The following is a 26,888-nucleotide window of genomic DNA, read 5'->3' as shown; positions in this document are numbered from 1 at the left end:
CAGCCTGTTGATCACCACTGAGTTGCTGCAGCAAGTACCAGAGTTAGTCAAGAGGGAACGTCAGCCTTACCCAGCTTCTCTCCCATGCACCTTGTGGGGAGCAAGGAGCCACAGCAAATTCATGCAGCATTCCTGGATCAGAAATCCTAGCTGGTGTGCACCAGGACAGAAAACAATGGAGAATGCTACTGGAATCCCCAATAAAACAATCCTTGCCTGCTGTTCAGAGCCAGTGGGCTGTCAGCCCCACTGAGGGGAGAAGCTCCCTGCCCACTAGCAGCTGATTCACAGCACAGCTCTTCACCCAGCCCTCCACAGCTTCAACAGTTTCCTAAACTCTTGAAGCTGGTGTGTGCTTGTATATTTCAAAAAATGCATATGCCAGGAAAGGAGGTAATTGTAAGCTGCCATTCCAGTTCTCCATGACCTAGAACTGGACAGTGACATCTCCATGTCTCACAGCTGACTCTAAACATCCTGTCGGACCTGCACAGCTCTGTGTTCTCAATGGTGCATCCAGGAAAGACTTCACTAGCCATGGTGTCAGGGCTGTGAGCACAGGATTTTCCTGTCTGTGATCATGTTTAGCTCACAGACAGTGTGTTTCCTCTCCTCTGGAGCTGCTGGTCTTCTCACCTCTGGTCCCAACTAAGTTATGGCCCCTGCAGTGGTGCAGCCTACCTGTGAGCCCAAGTCACAGGCCCAGTCTCAGCCCACCCCAAGCAGGCACCTGATGCTGAGGCTGCCCCGGTGCCCCCCAGCTGCCCTGCTGCTGGCTAGGGTGGTAGGATGGGCCCTGACTGTCAGGCCCTGCCCTGATGGGTCCTCTATATGGAACCACACCGGGTAAGCCTGTGCTCTCCATCCAATGCACAGCATAAGGTCACTTGGTACAACTGAAATTCTAAATACCAGTAACACATCTGGGTATTTCTAAGCCTTCTGGTTATTACTGTCATAGAACTAAATGTTGTCCCCCTAAAATTAGGTCTGGGCTCATTTAAATCACTTCCAGGGTTGGCAGTCATGCCCCTGCATCCTTCCCCAGGTGGTCAAGAAGGCCGATGGCATCCTGGCTTGTATTAGAAATGCTGTGTCCAGCACAAGTAGGGAGGTGACACTTCGAGTATTGTGTTCAGTTTTGGGCACTTCAACACAAGAGAGATGTTAAGGTGCTGGAGCGAGTGCAGAGGAGGGCAATGAAGCAGGTGATGGGCCTGGAGAATAAGTCTTATGGAGAGCAACTTAAGGAGCTGGGGCTGTTTAGTTTGAAAAACAGAAGGCTGAGGGGAGACCTTATCGCTCTCTACAGCTACCTGAAAGGACACTGTGAAAAGGTTGGTGCTGGTCTCTTCTCACAGGTAATCAGTAATAGAACAAGAGGGAGCAGCCTCAAGCTGCAACTGGGTAGGTTTAGACTGGACATTAGGAAATTTTTTTTCACGGAAAGAGTGGTCAGGCACTGAAATGTGCTGCCCAGGGAGGTGGCTGAGTCACCAATCCTGGACGTGCTTAAAGGTTGTTTGGATATGGTGCTTGGGGATATGGTTTAGGGTTGAACTTTGTAGAGTAATCAGTTGGACTTGGTGATCCTGAGGGTCTTTTTCAATCTGAACATTTCTGTGATTCTACTGAAGAGGCTCATTCCCACTCACAGAGAGCAAGATACTCCTCCTGACACTGGGTGCACAGTGCTTTTGTAAAGAGAGGTTATCTCCAGCCAGCACAGCATACTGGGCACAGGAGAGGCTGCCATGCTTCACAGCAACTGACAGACATGCACCCACAGGAGTGCTCTGCAGTAGCAGCACCACAGTACAATCACACTGCCACCAGAGCAGGCAACTCTGGTCATCCACCCTGCTGGGGTGCACCAGCCAGCTGCATCCACAAGATGCTCAGCCTAGATCCTGAGACCACCTGTCAGGCACAAAATGAGAGCTACTAAAAAAGGCAACAAAATGCATGGAGAATCACTGCCAGAAATGCACATACTTTTTAGTGTTCAACCTACTTATTGCTCAAAACACAAACCATGCTTGAAATGAGCTCTCTGGAGAAAAACACTGCGGTTAAAAATATCAGACGAATGTTTGGGAAGACCATTCCTGCCTTGTGAGCAATAGCCGGAAATTATTATCTCTGTTTTCATGGTATAAAAAGGCAAAGGGAAAAAAACACAGCTTACTGAAACCAGTGGAATAATCTCATGGATTTAATCAGCAAGAGTGAGGCCAAGAATCTGTACTCTCTCACAGAAAGAAGACATCAATATAAGGATGGTAAATGTTCCTGGGAAGGACACAGAATCCTTAGGTGGAGAAGTTAGGAAGAGGATAAGCTAAATGGAAACTGGCACAGAAGCACACAAAATGGGCACTTAGCTCCTTAGCCACTGAATCATCTGCTCTGTGCAATGCACTCATGTCAAAGGTGCCTGTGCTTCCCTGCTAAAGCACTGTGAATGAAATTCAGAATGCTGCCAGAAATACTGTTCCAGCAAAGCAGCTGCAGGTACTCAGTGATGTCCCAAAGCCTTAACATTCACACAGCCAGAGGACAGAATTTTTTACAGAAGTTTTACATAATTTATTAACTGAATCTGCACTACAACTACCAGCTGCTGAGCTGTAAAGGCCACACTGCTCTATATAAGTCCTATAAGGCTCTGAGGAAGCTCTGGGAAATATTTTCCATTATTCCACCTCATTAAGTTCCTTCCCTTTTTCCCACTTCACACTCTGTGTATTACAAATTGTTTATTTTTCCAAATACTTTCCTGTGCTATTTTAATTCTTTTGGCTGCTCTGTCCTGAAGAGAAATAGCCTAGTCTTTTGCCAGCTATTTCCTTTTGTCTTGCCAATGTTACTAAAAGAAGACTTTTTTGCTGGCATGTGCCTCTTCCCTGACTGGCTAGCCAGAACAGAAGCATCATCACAAAAAGACCTCATTGATTCAGACAGAGTTTCCTTGTACCATGAAGTTAGGCACTGCCACAGATAACTTCTCTAGGACTCAGAGCTCTCCACTATATGTAAGGCTTACAGTCTCTCTACACAGCCTGTGAGGAAAAGTCTCCATCTGCTTGACTCATCTCCCATCCTACTTTAGTGTCTTAGTCCCCGTACCATATGCAAGGTTGCCTCTGCCTAGGCTTCTTTCTGTGGTGAGCCAAATGCTCCCACAAGAGGAAACCCAAGAACAGAATAACCTGCTCAGGGTCTATTCCCTGGTGCTGCATTAAAACATACCAAATTTGTCTCTGCTCTGGTACATACCAAGCACATACCCTCAAACTTCTCTGATATGCCCCAGGGCATCCAGCACAAACTATACATGCTGTAACAAAACAGAAAGGTGCAAGCCTTGCGCAGTGAGGGACAAGTCAGTTCACACTACTTTGGCCAGAATACTCTTGTGCTGTCCTCTAAGGCATAAACTTCTTTATTCAACAACAGGAACCAAAAAATGTACAAAGCCAGAGAGATGTCACCAACCAAGAGGGAACCCAGAGCACAGTAAATATCTTAAGACCATGTGCCTCTGATGAGCTTTGATTCCAAGGTCAGCTTTATCAAGAGAGATCTGCTTTTATTTACAATCTGGAATTAGAAATCCTCTCATCAGTAGACATACTCAGCTGTATTTCAAGTTAACATACATAGTACATCCTTTAGCTTCTAGCCACAGCCACCAATGGGTCTACCAATACCTAACTTTGTACAAGTGCAGTCACAAAGCACAGAGTAGCACAATTCCTTTCTCAGACTAAACATTTGAGTCAGCCATTCTCTTCTGTAAGAACATACCACTATCTTACAAGAGACACATCTCAGAGCGCTCCAAGCAGAAACACCAAAGAAGCTCTAGGCTCCAAGGCCACTGTAAAGTCATAGAGGAATATGGGTATCCCAGGTCATGCAGCAGTTCATGGCTTTCACCAGTAGTGCAGGTTTGCACTTTGGTGATCAGTCCTCCATCTATGCTGCCTATATATAAATGTCAGGATGATAAAAAGAGAGTCTGGCTAAAACTGAACCCAGGGATATTCTTTGCTGCAGTGTGGAGGTACCCCATGAGAGAAGTATAGGATTCCCTTCTGAGAAAATGGGGACATGCAGGAGCTAATGCAGCATCCTTTGGCTGCAAAAAGCAAGGAATTGCCCTGGAAGAGCCAGTGTCATCTCCAAACCTGCAGTGCTAGGATAGGCATAAACCACAGAGCCCTCTGTCTACATCCATTAAAATGGTGCCATTAACCTTTTCCAAGAGAACAAATGAAGCACTTACCTGTATTTGTGAATGATGGCATTAAATAATCTCCCATCGCGCCAGCAGGTAGTGAAATTTTCACAACGTATTCCAGCGTAGCCCTCAGTTGTCTGCTGTGACCACAGGAGCAGTCTCTCTTTAGCAGACATGTCTTCTGACTCTCCAGTAACATGGATATCAGATATCTAAAACAGAGTTAATGTAAATATTACATCTAACCCACAATAATTTTAAAATATTGCAGGTGACCACAGTAGCAATCTGGAGAATTTTCTCTCTGATCTCTGTATACACAAATAGGATATTTATTTATGCACTGTATTCGTGTTCTTTCATGCCTTATCCTTATGCATCCTTATTGTCTTCAGTATGAAACAGGAAATTCATAACACACAATTTTCTTCAGTTTGGCAGTTCCAAGCCTCCTCATTTCTAGGGACAGTATAATACTATTACATAATGAAAACTGTTTAACTGTGTATTTGATGCTGAAAATGTGAATAGCAATCTATTTTACCTACTGCACATGATATATAATTGTATGTCAATGTATACAGTCACACCTATACAAGACCCTATTTCTGTTATTCATACTTCATTTAGTTATAATGCTCCTCTCTTAAAACATGTTAATTTATAATATATTCTGTTCTGGAATTCAGCCACAAAACTGTCATTCACAGTGAAAACTGATAATAATGATTCTAGAACAACATTTTCTGAGAAGCATTTTAGAAAGTACTGGAAGATTAACGATAAACATTTTTCCTGATAGAGAAGGCTTGGGTTTGGATTACACAGGTATTAACAGCTTCATGACAGGGAATACATAAAAGCATTGGGAATTTTGCATACAAGTACTACTTTCTTGTACATCCAATTCTCCCCTAATGAAGTTCAGACCATGTGCTTAGAAACCTACCAGTGCATTAATATGAAGTAGACCCTAATTTACACAAATATTGATTGTATCTCATGTTATAAAAATTGTACTCAATATAAAGCTGAACTGCAAGACAAAAGCAGAAGACAATGGCTTTGACAAAGCAAGTGTGATCAGATGTTGTCTTTCTTCTGAATGACCACTTATCCAAACATCAGATAATACAGTAAGTTACTATGAAGAACACCAAGAACACAGGTACCAGGAACCTTGTCAGCTAAGGGCCCATGTGCTTAGGGACTACAAAAAAGCAGGCTGAGGTCTCTGCACAGAGGCAAGAAGTCTTAAGACAATGATGAGATTTGTGAGTGGACATCAAACATGCCATGAGGAAAGGTCATGCTGTACAAGCCCACGCTCAGCATCATGGGGTTTGGAGCAAGCCTCAAACCAGGGCTCAGGGGAGCTTTGTCCACAGATGACTTTGGCTATGAAGCAGGTGCTTGAGTGAGCTGCAGAGGAAGTAACTCTGAGCTATGATAGTTTCAGCGATGTTGTTCTAGTGTAAACCAGGGAGCTACATTCACTAGGTCAGATGGAACGGTCATAACAACGCCTCCTGGCCTTGAGATCTCTGCATGCAAAGTTATCTTCTGTCTGAGCTATTCCTGGGATAATTTAGACAGACCAGGCTGAAAATTATGGGGGTTTCTCCCATTAAAGCTATGCAAAACAGTGCCAGGAACAAGAGACAAAGCTTTCCTACAGATGCTGCTATGTCAACGCCTAGCACAGGTGGTGGAAAGCACTATGAAGCAGAGGAAGAGATGTGGAGATGTCAGGGCTGCTGCAGTGGTCTCTGCTACTTCTGGTTAACCACCTTTCACATGTTCAGGAGACGATAAGCACTTACAGCCCTAAATGCAGGGCACAAATTAATGTGCATTATCTTCTGTGCAAGTATCCAAAAACCACCAAGTTGTGTCAAATGCTTATCATAGGCCATGATATCTGCTGGCTCTAAGTCAGGGAAGGATACAAGCACTGATGTGAGAAAGCAAAGTAGTTTTAACCATTCAACTAGCTCAACAATACCACTGAAGGGCTGATAGCATGTTCTGCATCCTATTATCTCCAGTTTCAACACTGTGTGTTTTTAAGAAAAATCAAAAGAGGGGAAAAACAATTAAAATTCCTTTTTTCTTTAAGACATTGCATACATGCAGCTGCAATTGTTTATAAACTTCTGGGTATCAAAATCCTGCACATTCACCATGTGAAATCACACAAAATACAGACAGTATGAATCTTACTAAGTGAAGGCAACAGGGAACCCAACCTGACAAAAGATCAACTTACAATTTCTCCAAAATTTTTCCTGTAAAATCTAGGGAACTCCTCCACAGTCTAAGACTTCCTTTCTGTTGGTCATCTTTATTCTTCAGGATTTCAAAGCAAGAAAGCAAACTAGATATTGTTTCAGTAGCTTTAGCTTCTATTCATCACAGAACAGCCAGATCGCAATATTTTAGGAAGGATGTTGACTTGCTAGAACGAGTCCAGAGAAGAGCAACAAAGTTGGTGAGGGGTTTGGAACACAAGCCCTATGAGGAGAGGCTGAGGGAGCTGGGGTTGCTTAGCCTGGAGAAGAGGAGACTCAGGGGTGACCTTATTACTCTCTACAACTACCTGAAGGGAGGTTGTAGACAGACGGATGTTGGTCTCTTCTCCCAGGCAGCCAGTACCAGAACAAGAGGACACAGTCTCAGGCTGCGCCAGGGGAGGTTCAGGCTAGATGTTAGGAAAAAGTTCTATACAGAAAGAGTGATTGCACATTGGAATGGGCTGCCTGGGGAGGTGGTGGAGTCGCCATCATTGGAGGTTTTCAAAAGACTTGATGGGGTGCTTGGTGCCATGGGTTAGTTGTTTAGGTGGTGTTGGATTGGTTGATGGGTTGGACGCGATGATCTTGAAGGTCTCTTCCAACCTGGTTTATTCTATGTATAAATTAAGTCAACCATCTAGCACTTATCTGAACAACGCTTCTGAAAGAGATTATGTCATCCGAAATGCCAGACGTGTAAGAAAAGCAAAATAAAACAAAACAAAAACCTACCGCACAAAAAAAACCCCAAACTAACAAATCAACAAACAAACCTGTAATTTTTTTCCCTATAATTTTCAGAAAGTCCTCTGTGTGTAATCCTTCAGTACCACAGTTTAAAATATATTCACTGAACAAGTTAACAGTGCAATTTGCTAATGGCCATTCCTTACTGCCCAGTCCAAACCTCTAGCCTCCTTCACGGTTAAATGATCAGGGATGGTTATGTACATTTCAGACTGCAGAGAGTGCAATCACAGCATATTTCAGGGCACACTAGATTCCTCTGGCAAGAAGTGACTTTAGATATCAAGGCAACTTCTGAAGGTCATACTTGTATCTGTTGTTACATACAACTAACACTTCTAGCTATGGACACAAACGCAGGGGGAAATACTTTTTATTCTGGAAGTGACCATTAGGCAAGCTTGCAATCCAATGTTTAAGTGGCTAAGGTAGCTCATTACCCCAAGATCGATGGGTTTTCAATCAAAAAAAATCTTCCAAGCAGCATTCAGCACCCTAGTTGGCCATCTGAAGAAAAAGGAATAGACCAGGCTGGGTTTAAAAACTGAAATTGCTTTTCACTCAGGGAGGCAGACCATTTTAGTACAGGTTAAGGAACATTAACATTAGCCTGAGGCTTGAAACAGCATGTCTGTTTTCAAGATAAAGTATTTCAGATTTCAAGGTTAAGATTTTGGACTTTTTCATAAACACTGAATCCATATTTTAAAAGGATAAAAATGCATCAATCAAAAGCATGAGCTGCATTTTATTACACTTAAAAAATATGAGCTCCCTTTTGAAAAAAATTCATACTAACTTGGAATTACTGAACACGTGAAATACCCCTCACAAAATAGGAGGTCAGAGAGGAAGACCACATTTTAACTTTGATAATCCCATAAGGACAGTACACACTCATCTACCAGCTATACATTATCATGAATATCTCCAACATCATTTGCCATAGGAAAGAAAAAGGAGACTACTAAATTAGGAATACTAGACCTAAAAATAGGTTAAGATCTTTTACTGTTCTGTCCCTCAAAGCATAGGGTTTGTGTCAACCACGAGTCTATCATTTACCTGCTATAAATTGTTACTAGAGCACATTCCCTCCTTAAAGCATGGAACCAAGTGTGTTTGCCTGAGTTAGAACAGTTGTTTGCTACAAGATACAGATCTCTGGATTATCTCAAAGTCTGAGAACTACAAGTTATGCAAGAAAAAGTGACAGAGACAATTCTTCGCACTGCCCTTCTATTTCAGGATCAAAGTCCTAACTGGCACTAACTATTTCTTGTTTGTAACCGGGAGAACTAGTTCACTCCAGCTACTGAAAGAGATTTTTCTCTGCCTGGTAAGTTCCCTCTGCACCACATAATATAAAATATACATACAGCAGAAAGCCCCAAGCTGTTTGCTTGCACTCATTTCAGTGATGTGGGTTTGAGTCCAAAGAGCAGAGCAAACTTTCAAAAGAGATCAACTGTGATGCTGGATTTCTGTGGCTCATTTTTTACAGTGCAAACAGAACAGACAGATATAGATAGTAAGAAATGTTCCCTCCGGTTCCATTTTATCCCGTATGTTTTGAAAGAAGTCTAAACTTCACATAACATACTTAACTGCATAGAAGTATATAATGGACTAGAGATGTATGTGTAATGAACCACATTCTGATGTCACCTAGCCCTAAATCAGGAAAGTCTGAAGAACATACAGGAATAAGAGAAAAAGGAATACATGAATTTGGAGAGATTTTGAAATGCTATTTTCCACCTAAGCCAATTAGTTAGTTATGTGTTATGTTTGAAAAGGACTGCTGACAGCACCTTGAGGGAAGTAGAGTTATACGAATGGAATTTGAACTTGCATGTGATCACAAAAAGTCATCTCCCCTGACGTTACAGTTGGACTTTGTGAGTTTCCATTTGGCCATAAATTCAAATTCTCCTATTCAGCTCTCACAAGGCTCTGTGAAGCTGCAAGTCCAGCTTTGGGCAACACCCTTCAAGAAAATACTGGATCAGTTGAAGCAGACTGAAAAACAAGAATGAGAAAGCTCTAAAAATATGTTATCTGTTGGGAAGGACTGAAACATTTGGATTATTTAATCTGAAGTATGGAAAACTGAGGGGAGATGTGACAATGGTCTTCAAATACACAAAATGCTGTTGAAAAGAATGGAATAAATCATCTCCCCCCAAAACAGGAAAAGAACTAATGAGTTTAAAATGAGCACAAAAATGTTTCCAGCTAAAATCACTTTTTAAATACAAAAGAGAAATAAGCACTAAAATACTGGAAGTATGTGAATCCACTAATAAGGCAGACAGACAAGAACAAGGATCAGCAAAGAATAGTCTTCATTAAGACATCTTGCTTTCAGGTACACAGATGGCCTAGATGACCTGCCCAGAACCTTTCCAAACCTAGTTCTTAGTTCCATCAATGATTACAGATCTCCTTAATTCATCAGCATTTAAGGTGGATTGTGCCTGCTTCTTGTGAGTGTTACAAGGAAGCAAACAATACTATGCCAATAAAGCAAACCTCCTGAATTCTGCACCTTTGCCCTGCAAACCACATTCCAGAAGACCAGCTGGCATCTTTGCATCTCTTAACTGTACTACTAGATAACACAAGATTATATGATGGCAGACATAGTTGGAAGGTGTCTTGCTATCTTACAACTATTTGCAATAATAAACAAAATTGTAAAGAGATGACTCCTTACCCAGAAGCATTCCACTGAGTATGATGATTATAAACAATCTACATTTTCTTATTTAGAAGCAAGTATATTGTGATATTGCACCTTTAACCCAACTCAAATAGATGGGTCTATTCTTGCATATTATTAGTAGTACTTCAGATGACTTATGAAATCTGTTGTATCAAACATAATGCAGATGCAAAGCAAAAAACAGCAGAGGAACTTGCTGCCAGAACAGCAGAGTACCGGACATGGATGAGTGATGCTGGTTGCAGATTACTTTGGATGTTTTTCTAAGTTCTAGTTTATGGATGTAAACAAGAAAACAACAGTACAACAAATCAGACTGGAAGAGCAATGATAATGATCAACAATGTGATCCACAGAAGTAATTGGTTTCAACACAAGATGACAACTGCTAAAACCTGGTGGTCACACCAGCTGGTAGTTATCTTTTGCTGATACTGAATGAAAACTATGGCTTGTTTCAACACAGGAGACATCAAATGTCACAGTGGCAGTACCCCTTGCAAAGATGAAATTAAAGCTTGAATTTTCTGCTCTACCTTCATTGTGACAAAACATCACTGATGAGGGAAGCTCTTGCAGGAAGCTTGTTTCAGTCTTCACAAGTTCTTGACTGCCATCTCCCCTGAGACAGAACACTATCAGAGCACATCTTGTTTGAGAAAGTCACTCTGCTGTGTGAGATACTAGGGCTGTAGACATTAGGTGCTAGCAGAAAGTAAAACATTTTTCTCTCAAACCTATTAGTGAGCACTCAGGAATGAAGCTTCAGAACCCCTTGCTTACATGACTTTTGCAACTAGAAAACCAAAGATAATGTGATAGCACATATACGAACAAAAAATCATAGTTGTTTTACATACATAAGAAAAGATGTCACAGAAGGAAACTCAAAGGAAGGAAATTCTAGCACTGGGGTCTATGTCATTTCAGAGGGTACAATGTTGTACCTCTTACAGCATATACTAGCCATCTGTACAGAGAACTCTCCTCTAGTGTTGTCTCTGAAAAGGAGCACACTTTCAAATATCAGCCATATGTAAGGTGAGAGCACATTACAGCATGCATAAGCGGACAAGATGAGTGGAGGCTATTGGTCTGTTTAATTACAGCAAAGAAAATGGTACAAACTGAGCTTGGCAACTGCAAACATCTATTAGGTCATGTTGATAACATGAACTTTGTGGATTTGCATACATAACAGCTTTACTGTTTTGCATTGAAATACAAGATATGCAAATACTTGTTTAGTTCTCAAAAATAATCAAATCATGGCTTTGTAAAATCAGCTAGATCCTCAAATCTAGTCTTCCTGGATTTGTTTTCAGGTCAAAGGTAGGTGCTCTTAAAATTACTCATACTCAGAACCTTGGCTGAGGAAAGGGAACTGAACTCAAAACCAGACATTTCAGCAAGTTGGGCAGTCTGATGTGTCAGTAGATTTCATACTTAGACCATTATGAAGTTTTTTATTGATATACATCAGTACTATGTTGGTGAGGTGCTCAACAGAAGTGTCATTCTCCTCCACCTCCCCAGCCTCTTACACCTGTGGTAACAAGGCATACATGCCTTGTTGGAATATGGATGGAGCAGTAACTGCAGCAATATTGGAAGCTGCATTACTCTAATTATACAGGAAGATTCAGCAATGTTCGCCTGAACAGACAAGGCCTCAGCCTCTTTCACTCAGTAATGACATTTTGTTCAAATCAAAGAACATACCAAAGCTGTTCCCAAATTCCAGCTGAGATTAAGAGGGCAAAGGTCTGTGTGTGTATTCAGAGGCTATTTATACTAGTGTGTACTGTGTGCTGCAACTGGGTGTGTTATCTGCATTTAAACACTAAGCTCAGAAAAAGTATAAATTGATCCCTGTTACACAAGTGAATTAGATAAACAGAAGTGTAGTTAGATCTTTGCTGGAAAGAGTACCCTTGGCTTCCACCCATTCCCTCTGTTCACTCAACTCAAAATTCAGATGTCCCTGTTGAGCAAGTGGAATTGATTTTGGACCAGATCCTGGTATTGGTATTTGACTCACACCTACAGATTACAGTTGTGCTGGACAGGAGTGGCACAGAACTGCGACTATGGACTGAATTGGTATGCATGGCTAACACCAGACAGTAACTTGCTTTCCTTACACTGTTCTGCAACTTAGCTCATACTTTGGTTTCTTGTAAAAGGAAAATAATCCTACCCTCAGAGGAAGATGGAATTTCAGTAATGAATATTAATAGGTCATATAGACAATTTGGGAGATCTTTTAAAAGAAGTATAGACCATTATTAGGATGATTTATCTTCACTTTTTCTATTTAAAGCTACCTACATATTTCTATCTTTCTTCAGTTACTGTTGTTCATAACTGAAAAGAATTAAAAATATTCCTTTCCTTGATACAAAACCCAAAGATATTACAAGGCTGTCAAGAGTTGGTAAGAAAATTTACTGCAGATATTGAATGTGAAATTAACTCTAAAATTCTATCCACCTTCCAGAACCATTTTAACATTACAATACTTGTCCTAAATTAGGAAACAAATCAAACTGTAGAGAGCAAAACAGCGCAAGGAAACAGCAACACCCCTGAAGTACAGAGGTATTATGTACACTGTGAAAAAGACTAAGGAACAGGTTCTGTCCTATGACCAGTTCACTATCATAACATGTAAAAGGCTTTGTATAGAGCAAATTGATGGGATTATTTAAACTGTAAAAATACTCTTCCAGTACTTACTCTTAACTAACTTTCAAATGTAACGTATTGTGCCAAAATATTTACCTTGCTCCTGTTTGGTGGAATGTTAAGTAATGCCTTTTCTTTTGGCAACTGGGAAAGTACAGCATCAGAAGAATAGTATCTCTTTTGTTCAAGCCATGAATCGCTCTTCTTTTCAGAAATAAAGTGATGCAACTTTTCAGATTTAGTGCTTTCTGGGACATCTTCAACAATTCTGCAAGAAGTTACATTTAACCCAGTTTCTTCAGGTTGTGTCCCTAAAATGTGGACAGCAGAATCCAAGCTGGCTGCTCTTCTATAACAAAGACCACCAGAATTCTTCAGGAATGCTAATTCTCTCCGGTTGCCATCCTCCAAGTATTTCCTCTTCCGTGTACAGTGTATCTCAGAACTCCTGTCATGTTCCTTTAACCACGTCTCTGCTTCATCAGACTTGGTGAGCCTCTGATTATCACCACAAAAACTGTCCCCATGAAGAGAATCACTCTTTTTTTCACCCAGTAAAACTTCTGCTTTAACAAGATCAGCCAAAAGGTTTGTACTCGCAGGCAGAGCATAACCAGTCGCTGACACTCTTCTGGGGAAAGAATCAGCCAATCTCACACTCTTGGGATGAATCTGAATGTTTTCTGAAATTCCCACTTCATGATCGCCTTTTTCATCATTTTCTTTAACCTGTACTGAAGCTGATCCCTCCTCAGCTGATTTTTTACTCCTTTTTCTTCTCAAATATTTTCTTCCAGGGGAATGTTTAGCTGGACTTAAGGGAGCTTTGGCAGGATCTAAAAACTGTTCCTCCTTTTCAGCCCTCACACATCCACAGACATTCCCCATTTGGCTTTCAGTAACTCACAGCTGCACAGCCTCATTCATTCCGGTGTATTTACATAGACTTCAATCTTCCTCAGAAAGTTAGGAACCGCCGCTTGCACCGGAATTTCTTCCAGACTGCACGTCCACCCTCCTCAGTACGAAGCCATTTTGCTTATGAGAAATGCACACGCAATAAATGCTGTGGCACTGTGCCCAGGCAGGGCCTGTGTCTGATTAGACACTGTGGCTTATTTCTGGCCACCAATCCTCTTAAATAAACATCGCTGCTTCAGCACTGAGCTGTAATGCTGATGGCCTTTCACAGAGATGACATAGCATTTATGAGCAACAGAGAATTCTTGCATGTATTTTAACTTCTTGTTTCATTTAGTAACTCAAGCAAGATGAAAGTAGAAAACTATGCATCAACCTTTGAAACTGTGAGCTACACTCCAAATTCAAAAGCAAGCAGCGCAGCAAATAGCAGGGATTTTGTTAGCAGGTTTGTTTTGCACTTGGTATGTTTTTATTACATATCCAAAGATCCACAGATGGTGAGAATAAAGTGAAGGATCAGAGACTTCTCTGACAGATTACTGATGGTCAAATTTTTATTTCTGTGTGGAGTTTTCACAGCAGCTGATGTGATTTTAAACTGATTTGTCAGCTATAAATAACCTGCTGCTTCATTACTATTATACAAACATAGCTTGCTTAGGGGCAGTGGTGTTGTGTACCAGGAGTTGGAGCTTTGCTGCAGATTTAAATTTTCTGGCAAATAAAGACAAAAAAAATCCTAACAGCCAGTCTGCCCAGCAAACTGTCTGCAAAGTTACTGTTTATAAAAATGGAGCTGAATCCTCCTCCCACACTCCTATGCTGTAGGCATCTCTGTCTAGCTCTGTATATAACAGCCCAGTGGTATCTCACTACTACCTGAAAGTAGGTAGAAATGCACACTACTAAAATGCAAACGAGTCTAATCACCAGCATTAGAAAATATCTTTTTAAGCTTCCACTTCATTTGTTACTGATAGGCAAAACCTACTAAAACTGCCACACATCAGCAGGAAGAGTTGTGGATAGTTTCTCATGCTGAGAAAGAACTACAGAATGATTTGCCAAGCATGATCAGGTGTTACCATAGAGTTTCCCTTGCTTATTTGAAAGAGAATGGCAATAATTAAACCCACAGACTTTATCCCCAGGGGCCAGTTCCAATGAAGCGTTCTGTGACAGTTTACTGATGGGATCTAGAATGAATAATACAGCAAATGAGTAGGATCAGCTGCCAAAGGATTTCCAAGAATACAAATGCTCATTGCTGACTTCTCTCAGAGCACTGGGGTTAAATTTGACAGTAATGCTTAGATGATTTTATACCGTAACACTGACCTGATGGACAATTGTACCACTGGTAAACAGCCAGCTACGTACAGGTACAATGCTAACATGCTTCTTCACAAAGCAGATGCTTATTCTGTGACCACAGTCTTATGTGGCATGGATTTCTATTTATATTTGTAGTATGCTTAACATACAGGTGCGGTTGGGACATTTGCTCCCTTTACTCACAGTTGGAAAAGCTGCATTGTAGTCAGCTTAGAAAAGTGACACTCAGCCAAGAACCAGAGCACTCACTGATATACACTTCCAAATACAACTGAGAAATGGGATTGAGTTGGGTCCTGATTTAACACCCCCACACACACCCATTAATTAACAGAGAACTACATTGGGGGGGGGGGGTGGTAAAGAAAAAAAAGAAGAATAAGCCTTTGTAAGTGACATTGCAGTGTTTGTACACATAATGGCTTTTGTGCCTGAAAATATACCTCTCTTTCCCCTCTCTCATCAGAAAAGATGATTCAGGACTTTGCAGTGCAACAGACCAAGACTGATTTCATTTCACACAGATCTAGCTTCTGGTTTAACATGATGTCTGATAAAAATAATATATGGCTAAATACATCATAATATAATAATATTACAATACTGCAATATGTACTCCTTTACTACATTATGTACTCCTGGTTATCTTGATAAAATGGAAATTAAGTAAAAAATGTTAAAGTATAAAGCATTTAAATGAACAATTACAAGTTTCCATGCTATGTTAACTAATAAAAACCATATTAAATATAGACCACAAGTACACTGCTAATGTTATTCTTCCTCCACAAACTTCACAGGAGTTAAGAATGTGCTTAAAAATACAACAAATTTAAATTTGCAGTGCAAGTGTATATTTAAATTAAGACACTGAGAGAATAGAATAGAATAGAATAGAATAGAATAGAATAGAATAGAATAGAATAGAATAGAATAGAATAGAATAGAACAGACGAGGTTGGAAGAGACCTTCAAGATCATCGCATCCAACCTATCAACCAATCCAACCCACCTAAACAACTAAACCACGGTACCAAACACCCGATCAAGTCTCCTCCTGAACACCCCCAATGATGGCGACTCCACCACCTCCCCAGGCAGCGCATTCCAATGGGCAATCACTCTCTCTGTATAGAACTTCTTCCTAACATCCAGCCTAAACCTCCCCTGGCGCAGCCTGAGACTGTGTCCTCTTGTTCTGGTGCTGGCTGCCTGGGAGAAGCGACCAACATCTGCCTGTCTACAACCTCCCTTCAGGTAGTTGTAGAGAGAATTTTTTTTTTTACCAGTCATTATGTTATTATTATTATTATGTTATTATTAATCATTATGTTAGGCTATTTAACCAAGTTTTAATGTACTTCCTTTAAACTGTTTCCATCCATTTAGCATGATGCCACCTTCTTCCAGACAGAAAATATCCCTGAAACATCCTCTGTTATTTCAAAACTGCTGTGACAAATCAGAGACACACAGTCATAAACATGCCAAATCAAATCTAATTCAAGACAGGTCAGAAGAAACACCAATTGTTATTTTACAGCTGACAAGCTGCATTTGGTAATGTAATCAGTAATTTAGAAAGTCTCGGATCTCACACATGTTTCATCTGTATCTTCAACTCTGAATTACCTACTCTTAAGGAAAAAAAAAATAATCAGATCAGGTGCCTCTGAAGTACAATTTAAAAACAGAGGCAGCAAAACCTCAAAAGTCAGTTCTGAAACACTGGTTACGAGATCAGTGCTCCAAATAATCCCAGCTTAATGCTGCATATTGACAGGTTGGACTCGATGATCCTCAAGGTCTCTTCCAACCTTCGTTATACTGTGATACTGTGTTGCGCCAGGGGAGGTTTAGACTCAGGGTGAGGAAAAAGTTCTTCACTGTGTGAGTCGTTTGTCATTGGAATGGGCTGCCCAGGGAGGTGGTGGAGTCACTGTCCCTGGAGGTGTTCAAGAGGAGACTGGACATGGCACTTGGTGCCATGGTCTAGTCATGAAGTCTGTGGTGACAGGTTGGACTTGATCCTTGGGGTCTCTTCCAACCTTAGTTATACTGTGATACTGTGATATGTCAGGTCAATTTAGTCGAATGCACCTTGTGTATCTGTAGCTATTCCTACAATTTAACTATATCTAAATGTTATCTAGCAATAAATGTATTTCAGTTTTATCTCTGCAGATTATTAGTAGTATTTGTGCCTTTCTTTCAATAAATAGGCAAGAATATATATAAATACGTCAGTTTGATATTAAATATCCAATTTAACAGTATTTACCAGCTGATTCTGTGTGAAAAGGCTAATACCTCCCTACCAACAATTCTTTCTGCTTTTACTTGTTTTTCTGTGAACCAAAAAGAAACTGCATAGTCACTTATGCTCTTGGACCAAAGAAAATATCAAGGCCAAAAGAAATGACAAATTTAATTTATATCAGTTATGGGGGTTTTTTTAATATATTACAAAAGTCTATGCAAAATCATATTCCATGTTAAGAGAAGATGGTATGTGAAAGTGTAACTAAAACAAATTTGATCACTTTCAGCTAACTGAAACTCAATAAAGTTATAACTTTGGTCTCAGAAAGAAAAGAGACAGAGAAAATAGGATTAAACTGGGGATTTAGGAAAGGGAAGCTGGAATTTGTTCTAAAGCCTGTTTGCTAAAGAAATATGATATCCCAAGCATCAAAAGAGGCTACCACTGAAGCTTATGAGAACTATCACAATATAGTGAGTACTTGACTACAACGGGGGCTTTGTCTCAAATATGTGATTAGATCTAAATAGAAGCTCAGTGCTGCCTAAAGCTAAAGATCCAGATGATCAAAGACATACATGATATCCACCAATGCTGGGAAGTTTTGAGGAGAGTTTAACAAAATACTTTTTCTGACACATACATCCTTAAGAAGTATAACATGAATAACATATTAGACCAACACTTCTCTGCAATTCAATCTGTTTTATGAGCTGCTTAATCACAAAGAAGAGGTTAACAGTAAGACATGGCAAACAAAAGACTACCATTGGGACACAAAATAGTTTATGCAGATTTGTATGGGTTTGCATTTAGCCTAAATCATTCCTAAATTAATTCTAATACTCAGAAGGATTTTCTATTTTGAGGAATTGTTATCTTCCAGATAAGTTCCATGACTCAGGGAAACAAGAAGCCACCAAAAACAGCCAAAAAAACTCCAAAGTATCTCCAGCATCTTGACTACCCATGTTGCAGTGCTATTAGAGTACACTTAAATGGTGGAGCAGGGGCAGACAGCTCCTTATCCTCACTGAGAAGTTAACTACTTCTGCCAAGAAGGGAAAATGTAAGTGGTAATTCAGATGTAGGTGTCCACATACTCATGTTTACATGCTGGCTCGGTCTTGAAGAAACCCTTTAATTCAGTGTGGGGTGGATTTAGTTTCCTAAACATGGGCTTCCTGACCTCTCCAAAGTATCACAGTATGACCAAGGTTGGAAGAGACCTCAAAGATCACCGAGTCCAACCTGTCACCATAGACCTCATGACCAGATCATGGCACCAAGTGCCACATCCAATCCCCTCTTGAACACCTCCAGGGATGGTGACTCCACCACCTCCCTGGGCAGCCCATTCCAATGACGAATGTCTCTCTCCATGAAGAACTTTCTCCTCACCTCGAGCCTAAACTTCCCCTGGTGCAGCTTGAGACTGTGTCCCCTTGTTCTGGTGCTGGTTGCTAGAGAGAAGTATTTTGCTATATCCCAGCTGGCCTCCAGCTGCAAGTCTAGAAGAGCATGGGTCCCTCATAGATCTAGTGTCTCAAAGAAGTCCATGTGCACACCCTGTCTTTAGGAAACCAAATCAGAAGCCCTGCAGATCTAGTTAGGACAGTCAGCAGATACGGAACATGGTCAGAGAAGGGCCATGAGGACGATCAGAGGGTTGGAGCTCCTTTCCTATGAGAACAGGCCGAGTTGGTGGTGTTCAGTTTGAAAAGAAGGCCCCAAGGAGACCTTATTGTGGCCTTCCAATATCTGAAGGGGGCCTACAAGAAAGCTGGCAAGGGACTTTTTAGGGTGTTGCGTAGTGATAGGACTGGGGGGAATGCATCCAAGCTACAGGAGGGTAGATTTAGATTAGACATCAGGAAGTTCTTTGCCATAAGGGTGGTGAGACAGTGGAACAGGTTGCCCAGGGATGTGGTAGAAGCCCCAACCCTGGAGATTTTTAGGGCCAGGCTGGATGTGGCTCCTGATTTAGTGGAGGGTGTCCCTGCCCATGGCAGGTGGTTGGATGATTCTTGCAGTCCCTTCCAACCCTGACAATTCTGTGAATGTTTCACACCCTGAATTGGAGACATCAGAAGCAACTCAACTGACCATCTGAACATTTGAGACTCTTAAAACTCTCTGGGACATCTACTTGGGGATAGCAGACACACCACAGGACACATGGAAACTTGCTTCCCACTAAATGTGTTGCTGGATATGCTGTGCCATCTCAGACAACACTGAGCACCTATGCTGGATAATGAAATAGCTTAGTAGGTGCTCTAGGAACCTACTGCAAGTAATCTGAATTGCTCCAGCAACCACACCCACTGTACTTAAACCCTTCAGGCCTCAAATCTGTTACTAAACACATTTACCACCGTTTAAAATGCAGTGTATTGGCAGTGTATCTGCAGATGATAGTGAGTTTCTTGTTAGACCTATGTCATGTTCCTCATAGTCACAAGGGTGTCTCATACATCTCCCGTAACACGGAGGTTTACATTTAGTCAAATGAAGCAAACCTCTAGAAGCTGGCTCTCTAGGCTATACGAAACATATAGATTAAACCTCTCTGGCTCATATCACTAGATTGTAGGGACATTATAGATACTTAATGCATATAAGCACAGCTCCCCATAAGCACCTGAATTTTGACAGTATAACTTCAAATTTAACCTCACAATTTATCTACAGGATTACTCCATGCACAGTTATTGTCAGGAAGCTATCAAAAGGCTAATGTTAGACTTTTCTGTCCAGATTTTTCCCTCACTCAAAATCACTCAAAAATCACTCAAAAGTGTAGCCAAAAAGTTGTGTGACATTTAAGTAGGCACAATCTTCTGAACTTCCCAATACTTCTGAACCCAAATAAGCTACAAACAGATGATGACACCAACTTACTACAAAGGAAGAAGCATGCAAGCAAATACCAAGGTGAAACAGATTAGCACAGTGAATGTCTTCCACAGTACCTTACACATCTTTTCTGCATTCACTCTAAGTGCTGCAGCCATTAATAGCAAAGAGATTTTTTAAAAATTGTTCTCCAATTATTTCATGTGTACTAATGAGGCTTAACAGTTAGCCCAAGAATAACTATAAATTCTTAAAATTATTGGAACACTCATTTCTTAAAGGTATTATTATAAAAGAATTAAAGCTGACAGATCTCCAAGACCTGAAACTGAATTGTATTGGTAGAAATTTAGTTGGTACATACTGGGGGTCAGGACAGAGGGAGGGAAGCATGTTTCACCCACAATTTAAATGCTTCTATGTATTTCCCTGGTAGCTGGCTACCTTACAGGGGAAATCCTTGTAACTTTATAGAAAAATTTTTCCTTACCATCCTTTCTTCTGGCTCTAACTAGTAACTTCACTTTCTGTAAGTATCTAAAACTGTCAGAGGTCTTGTGCTTCAGATAGCAAAATTACTTAAGTTGAATCCTGCAGAAACCTATGCATCAGGTTCAGAAAGATAAAGCATACATCAAGTAAGTCAATTTCCCCTAACAGCTTCTAGTACTAAGTTAATGGTAAACTTTATTTTGTAAAACACAGCAACAATCAATTCCTTCCTGTTCTGTGGGTTGTGCTTAAATACATCTAAGCCAAGCCTTCATTCTCGGTATAACTGAGAACTTCAGGTCATTGCTCTGTGGGAGCAAAGACTGACATGACAGGGGGCAGCTCAGAGAACTTCAAGTCATTGCTGCTGGTGGGCAGCTACTGGTTTCTCCTCTACCCTGTGCACTGGCCTGGGCTAAGTCATGCATCCTGTTTAGACCAGACCAGGGCCATGCTGGCCCTATTCATGAACATCTTCTGTTCTGTCTTAAGATTTGCAGAAAGGCAAATCCCAGAAGCCTTCTGGCCTTTTTTAAAGAATCTTTTTCCCAGTCATAAATCCAGTGCAGGCTATTTCTAAGTGAACCACACTTTTTCCATATGATCATGTCATTTTCTGATCATTTAAAATGCCTGCACAGCAAGGAGTCTAGCACTAACAATGCTGCAGTCACTAAATGGGAATTATCTGTCATCTGAATTACATCATCTACAGCCAAGGCCATTGTGAAAGGCCCATTCTGAGGAGCAATCTAACACCACACACTGTAAGGCTGCATTATACTGTACACAATCCTACCAGTGTCCAACAACCAGAGTGCCACCTAGTGTGACCCATGTGGCCAGTGCTCAGGCTACAAACAAATGCTGAAGTGTTAGGGACGGCCTGAAAGAGATGAGAATAGGGCTTGCTGAAGGCTTCTCTGAACAGCAGAGAAGTTCAAATCCAGAAAAAAAAAATTAAAACTTTTTAGTATATTTTGATACTCATCAGAAGTCTGCAGCATAAAACAAGACCAGTTTGTCCAAATACCAGAAGGAAGCCATCAGCTGTTGTCTTTAGGGATGTCCAAGATCCAACCTATTTTTTTCTCACAAACAGAGTATCAGCAGACACCACCTTCACACCCAGTTTACATCATGAAATAAGACACATCAAAACCTTAAAATACACCTTAGAGAAGAGACAGAATCTGTATTTTTGCACAGCCTATATGGAGTCCAGTCTACACTGGCACATTCATTATAGCTGTACACAAGAATCTAACCAAAAACATACTGTCAAGCACAACTAGACTTACCTGAAAGTGCAAAATTATGGTCCATATCAACCCCAAAGTCAGTTTGGGATTCCCATCCGTTATGTCATCATTTCTAATGTTAACCAGTTTCACCTGCAGTCATGGAAAAAAGTGCAGACAAAATGAAATAAGCCACAAATACATACAGGCACAACTCAACGGATGTATTACTCCCTTCCTGAGCCTACGCTGTGTTTTTTCTGAAGAGCAGAAAGGAATAACATTCTGGTTGTAAGCAGACTGCCAGGAACTGCCTTCTCCCACCCATGCCAAGTTGAGAAGATTCCTCAGCTGTCACTACTGTAGCAGATATGCTCCTCAGGTCCCCTTCACCTCAGTCTGTGTCAGAGGGGGAAGATATGATAGAAGGGGAAAGGATAACAAAAATATGGTGATTTGTAAGTGCTCTGTCACTCCCAGGGCAGCTGAGACCTGGAAAGCTACCATTGCCTTTCATCCTCCCCACACCCTCCTGCACCAAAGCAAAAATTCAGCGGCAGGAGAACTGGCCTGATAAAACAGAACAATCTGGCTTGATAAAACCAGGAATTTAGGATCACATTTAAATAATCAATGGCTTAGTAATGACAACAAATCTTATCACTTCTGCTGCTGTACTCATTCACAGTGCAATAAACATGAATAACAGGATTAAAACAAAGGCTGAGACTTTGCCACTCCGATAGACTTGCATCCAGAGTCCAGTAATTGTTTTCTTTCTCAGATTTCATTACATTTCACTGCGAATATTATGTATCCATACAGCCTAGCAATTAAAGATGACTCAGATAAAAGGTATTTTGCGCTTATGTTAGTAAAGTTACATGCACGTGCTTTTTTACATATACCCTGTTATCAACACTGAACAAGCAAAGGCACATCCCTCTCTTGATCTGCAGACATAATCTTAACTATTAGTGAAAAAACAGACAATCCCCAAACCAAAAACATTTAGTCTCCAGAAGAGAGTGTATTCTGTAATTTAAAAAGCAATTATAAACAAATCCAAATGTTTTCATCCCACCACGTTATAAAAACTGTTTTTGCTTGGCAACTCCACAAGATAATTAAATATGCCTTATCTTTGGGGTTTTTTCCTTTGTTTTTTTCTCATGTCAGCACTCTCTGCCTGGCAATCACAATAAGCACTGTACTTAGAGGTTATACAGCCAACCTGAGCAAGTTACCTCCAAAATATGATTTAGAAACACCTTAACAAGGGGCTGAAACTTTAATCAGTTACAAGCCCTAATGGCAAATTGCCAAGACCAAAGCCTTACAAGCACTTTGTACAGCAGAGTACTGCCATCTTCATGAAACTGTGAGGCTGCAGAGAGCACGAAATCCTCAGACCAAAATCAACAGCTAGATGATGGAGACTCGTGGTTCCCACCAACACACGCACATTCATAAACCTGGGGATGACCTGATGCTACAACTTCTGTGTTTTAATGCACATGCTCTGTAATGCATAAAATAAGGCATGGTGCCACACAAGTCCAGAGCTCTCACTGCATAGCAATGCCACTGTCACTGTCATTTCAAGCAGCCTTTTGTTTACTTTGTAGTGTCTTCATTCAAAGGCTCATTACAGTTAACAGGAAAGGTGCTTTGAACTCAGTGAAGCAGGACTGAGCTCTCTGGGCACATGCATCACTCAGCGATCCAAAAGACAGTTTGCAATTTCACTCAATGTACAAAGACATCTCAGTTTTTAACTGAAGTATCTCTCTATGGTTTGCTACATCATATTTTTTCAAACCTTTTAAGTAGCAAATAATATTTAAAAAAATATTTTACAAATATCAACCCATCAGATGCAAGTTTCCAGTGTCAATTCATTTGGAGGTGGATTGGCAGGGAGGTAGAGTTTTTCCTTCCATGTATGTTCTGGACATTCTTTAACATTGCCAGTTTACAAAGGGAGAAGCAAGAATCAAGAATCCTGTCAGTGTTTAAAAGAAATTCAAAGCAGAAAGAAACTCACAGCAGTGGAAAACTGCCCAGCAATGTGGGCTTTGAGTGCTTGGCTTAAAGGACACACACATGAAATTAAGCCTGAATCTTCCACAGCCCAAGCAACTCTGCTCTCTTTATAGGGCATCAGTTTTGCTTTCATCAGGATCAGGGACTGAGAAAGTTTTCCCACAACAAGGAGCTCTTACAAAATGTTCTGATTTATTTGCATCTGCATTTTGCACTAAAAATTAGGTTGTGAACTACATGCCAGCTAGTGCCTAGGCAGCAGGAAAAACAGTTTCTAAAGGCAATTCCTGAGAATTTTACCCGTAATTTTCTCCTCTTTAACATCATATACCATATGGAGTGTTTTGATGCTATCGCTCAGAGAAGGGTGGAATGAAGTCACCTTTGACACGTCTCTACTAATCATGTCAAACATGCAAGCCAAGCCTACAACAGCAGCTGTTCTACAGCACACATGAAAGACCAAGGATTATGTATTCTTTATTTATGATCTGCAGGGGACAACACTTTAATTAATGTTTTTAATTACAATATTCACCATACCTGGCGCTTTTTCAAATAGTCAAGTGCAATCTGAACATTCTGCAGTCTGTGGAAACGCATCCGACCTTTTTCTCGAGGCTAAAAGGTGAAAACAAGATCTGTGAGATTTTCTTGTCAAACAAAAGAACAAACACTCTGATAAGAAAGATTCCATGTAGAACATTTGAAGAACTACAGTTTTAATGAATCTAATACCTTTGGTGGAAAAGTGTGCTTTAACAGTTACGGGTTTCTTTTAAACGTAGCAGAAATTTTTTAGCACAGTGCATGGCAAGAGAGATCAGTGATCCCAAACAGCAACTTTGATCCATGCGGGCTGACAACCGTTTCCCTGCAGAGCACTACTAAAGCCAAGAGGGCTTAAAAAGGGCCTGCATGAATCTACCTACAGAAAATAAACTGCAATACATTGTTATAAAAGGTGTATAGTATATTAAGCAAAGCGAAATGTAAGTAATGTCATGGACCTTTATGTTGTTGTTTTGTAAACTGTGATGGAAAAGGTTACCTCTGTATGAAACTTCATGATTTCATGTTGTTTATTTAGAGCACAACTGCATAATCATTATGCTATCAATACATATTGATTTAAAGCATCTAATGAAGACAATACCTTCCTCCAAACATAATAAGACAACATACACAGCCCTGAGTGCAAGTTTAAATTCTTGACTTGGGTAGAACATTGTAAAATGAAAAGAAAAAATAATCCAGCAAGTCACTCTTCTCAAGGCAAAGTCAAAACTAGCAAGGAAATGCTGTAAAATAAGCACAAGTGGAGTGTCAATGGAAACATGGCAAAACTGCATGCAGTTAGTGTAAAATCACCAAGAAGAAGAATCAGACAGAAGAAAAGCATACTTTACTTAGCTGTCACAGATCAGCAAAGGGAAAGCTGTTAAATTTATATCATCATCTCCAAATCCTTCTATTCTTCTTCTTTATTTCAGATTTTTCAAAAACTTTCACAGCAATAAACTATAATGGCTAGGAATCAGACATGAATATGAGTATTTTCTCAGTCACTGCAAAACACACAGATACCAGCCCAAGCTTCCTCAACTGCCTGGTGGTTTTTTTCCCCCCGTGGAGTATCAGATGCTTGCCAAAAGGAAACATGGGAAAATGGAGCTGAATAAGAAGCATAAAGTAAAACACAAAGAATTTAAATTCCCATTAAAGATCCTTCAATTAAGCCTCTTGTTTTTCATCCAACAGCCCAGGATCAATCCTTGAAGCCCTTGCTACTGAGTAGCTTCCCCAGATGGAACAAAGAACTGCACACCTGGAACTTGGTTTTCCACATCAATATAGGATCTCAGAGAGGAAATATGTTTTTTTTTTAATGTAAAGCTAAAATGCAGCAGTTTGAGGTATGTTATGCCCCAGAAAAAAAAAAAGCACACCAATTCCACTGAAATCACAACTGCAGCACAACACACGGGGAGCCAAGGCGACACTCAGGCCCTAGGACAGCAATTTGCTTTGGCAAACGCTATTAATGCAAGGTCTACAAAGGCATGAAACAGCTCACTCGAACTAACAAGCACTCAGCATTTTACACTTCATAAGCAGGTATTTCCATTCTGGAAGGTTAAAATACAGCGGAACCATAATTCAGCATTTGTTGGGAGAAAGATAAACCCTGAAACAATCCACACACTTAGTAGCCACTAGACAGAGTTGCCACTTCTGCTTTGATAAAAATAACTACCAAATTTGATAAATTCTAACAAATAGATCTGTGTGTCTGAATTACCTCATTTCAAAACATTATCCAATATTACGCCAAATGCACCATGGGTACAGCTGTGCTCCTAATTAATGCAGATTGATTTTTTTTTTGCCGTAGACTTCACTAAGGACGGCCTTTTTGTCTAAAATACTTCTACATGGGCAATACTGTTCTCAAGAAAAAAGTCTTTGTTTAATGGAATGATGATTATTTCCCCATTTATCATTTTAAAAGATTCTTCTATAGCATCTTGATGATGCTGTCTGATTCATATTTGTCCCACAGTTTTGTACAGTTTAACAAAAGAAAACAAACAGAAATCTTCAACGTTTGTGTTTTAGCCGTTTTCAAAGAGGCTGAGTAAAAATTGGACTGTCTCATACCTCTGTCATAAACACACATATCCTGGTTTACCAATGTGAATTCTTCCATCCTCTCTACAGCACACTACTGCAGCACACCGAGCTAAGAATTTACATTAGCAGACACCACACTTCAAACACTACATTAGTAGAGTTATGGGGGTCGACACCTACCCCCTTATCCTCATCCTCCACATCCTCATGCTGTTCATTTGCGCATGCTTCTGTTGAACTCACCAACCGTAAGGTCTTCAAAAAATCTCGCTCTCTTGGCTAATGAATATAACAGGCAGGAGACAGGACAGCAAAAACACAAGACAGACCACAAATGAAAAGAAGAGCATGAAAAGAAGAACATAATGAAGAGAACAAATACCAAGCAAGG

General features: G+C 40.5%; 1 protein-coding gene across 5 annotated transcripts in view; it reads right to left on the bottom strand.

The window, feature by feature from the left end:
* DST (dystonin) overlaps positions 1–26,888 on the bottom strand; it is a 289,395-nt gene that overhangs the window by 155,964 nt on the left and 106,543 nt on the right. For 4 of the 5 annotated variants that reach the window (XM_054179939.1, XM_054179940.1, XM_054179941.1 and 1 more), the window contains 3 exons: positions 24,407–24,484; positions 21,878–21,970; positions 4,292–4,458 (listed from right to left, as the gene is read on the bottom strand). In XM_054179939.1, coding sequence (XP_054035914.1) covers positions 4,292–4,458; positions 21,878–21,970; positions 24,407–24,484 — 338 coding nt within the window. Of the gene's footprint in view, positions 1–4,291; positions 4,459–21,877; positions 21,971–24,406; positions 24,485–26,677; positions 26,777–26,888 lie in introns of all 5 variants that reach the window. The other variant, XM_054179938.1, reaches the window with a different exon arrangement.

The sequence above is a fragment of the Dryobates pubescens genome, chromosome 3 (assembly GCF_014839835.1).
Source record: "Dryobates pubescens isolate bDryPub1 chromosome 3, bDryPub1.pri, whole genome shotgun sequence".
Classification (NCBI taxonomy): domain Eukaryota; kingdom Metazoa; phylum Chordata; class Aves; order Piciformes; family Picidae; genus Dryobates; species Dryobates pubescens.
The sequence above is the reverse complement of the archived record's forward strand: the minus strand, read 5'-3'. Positions and strand labels throughout refer to the sequence as shown.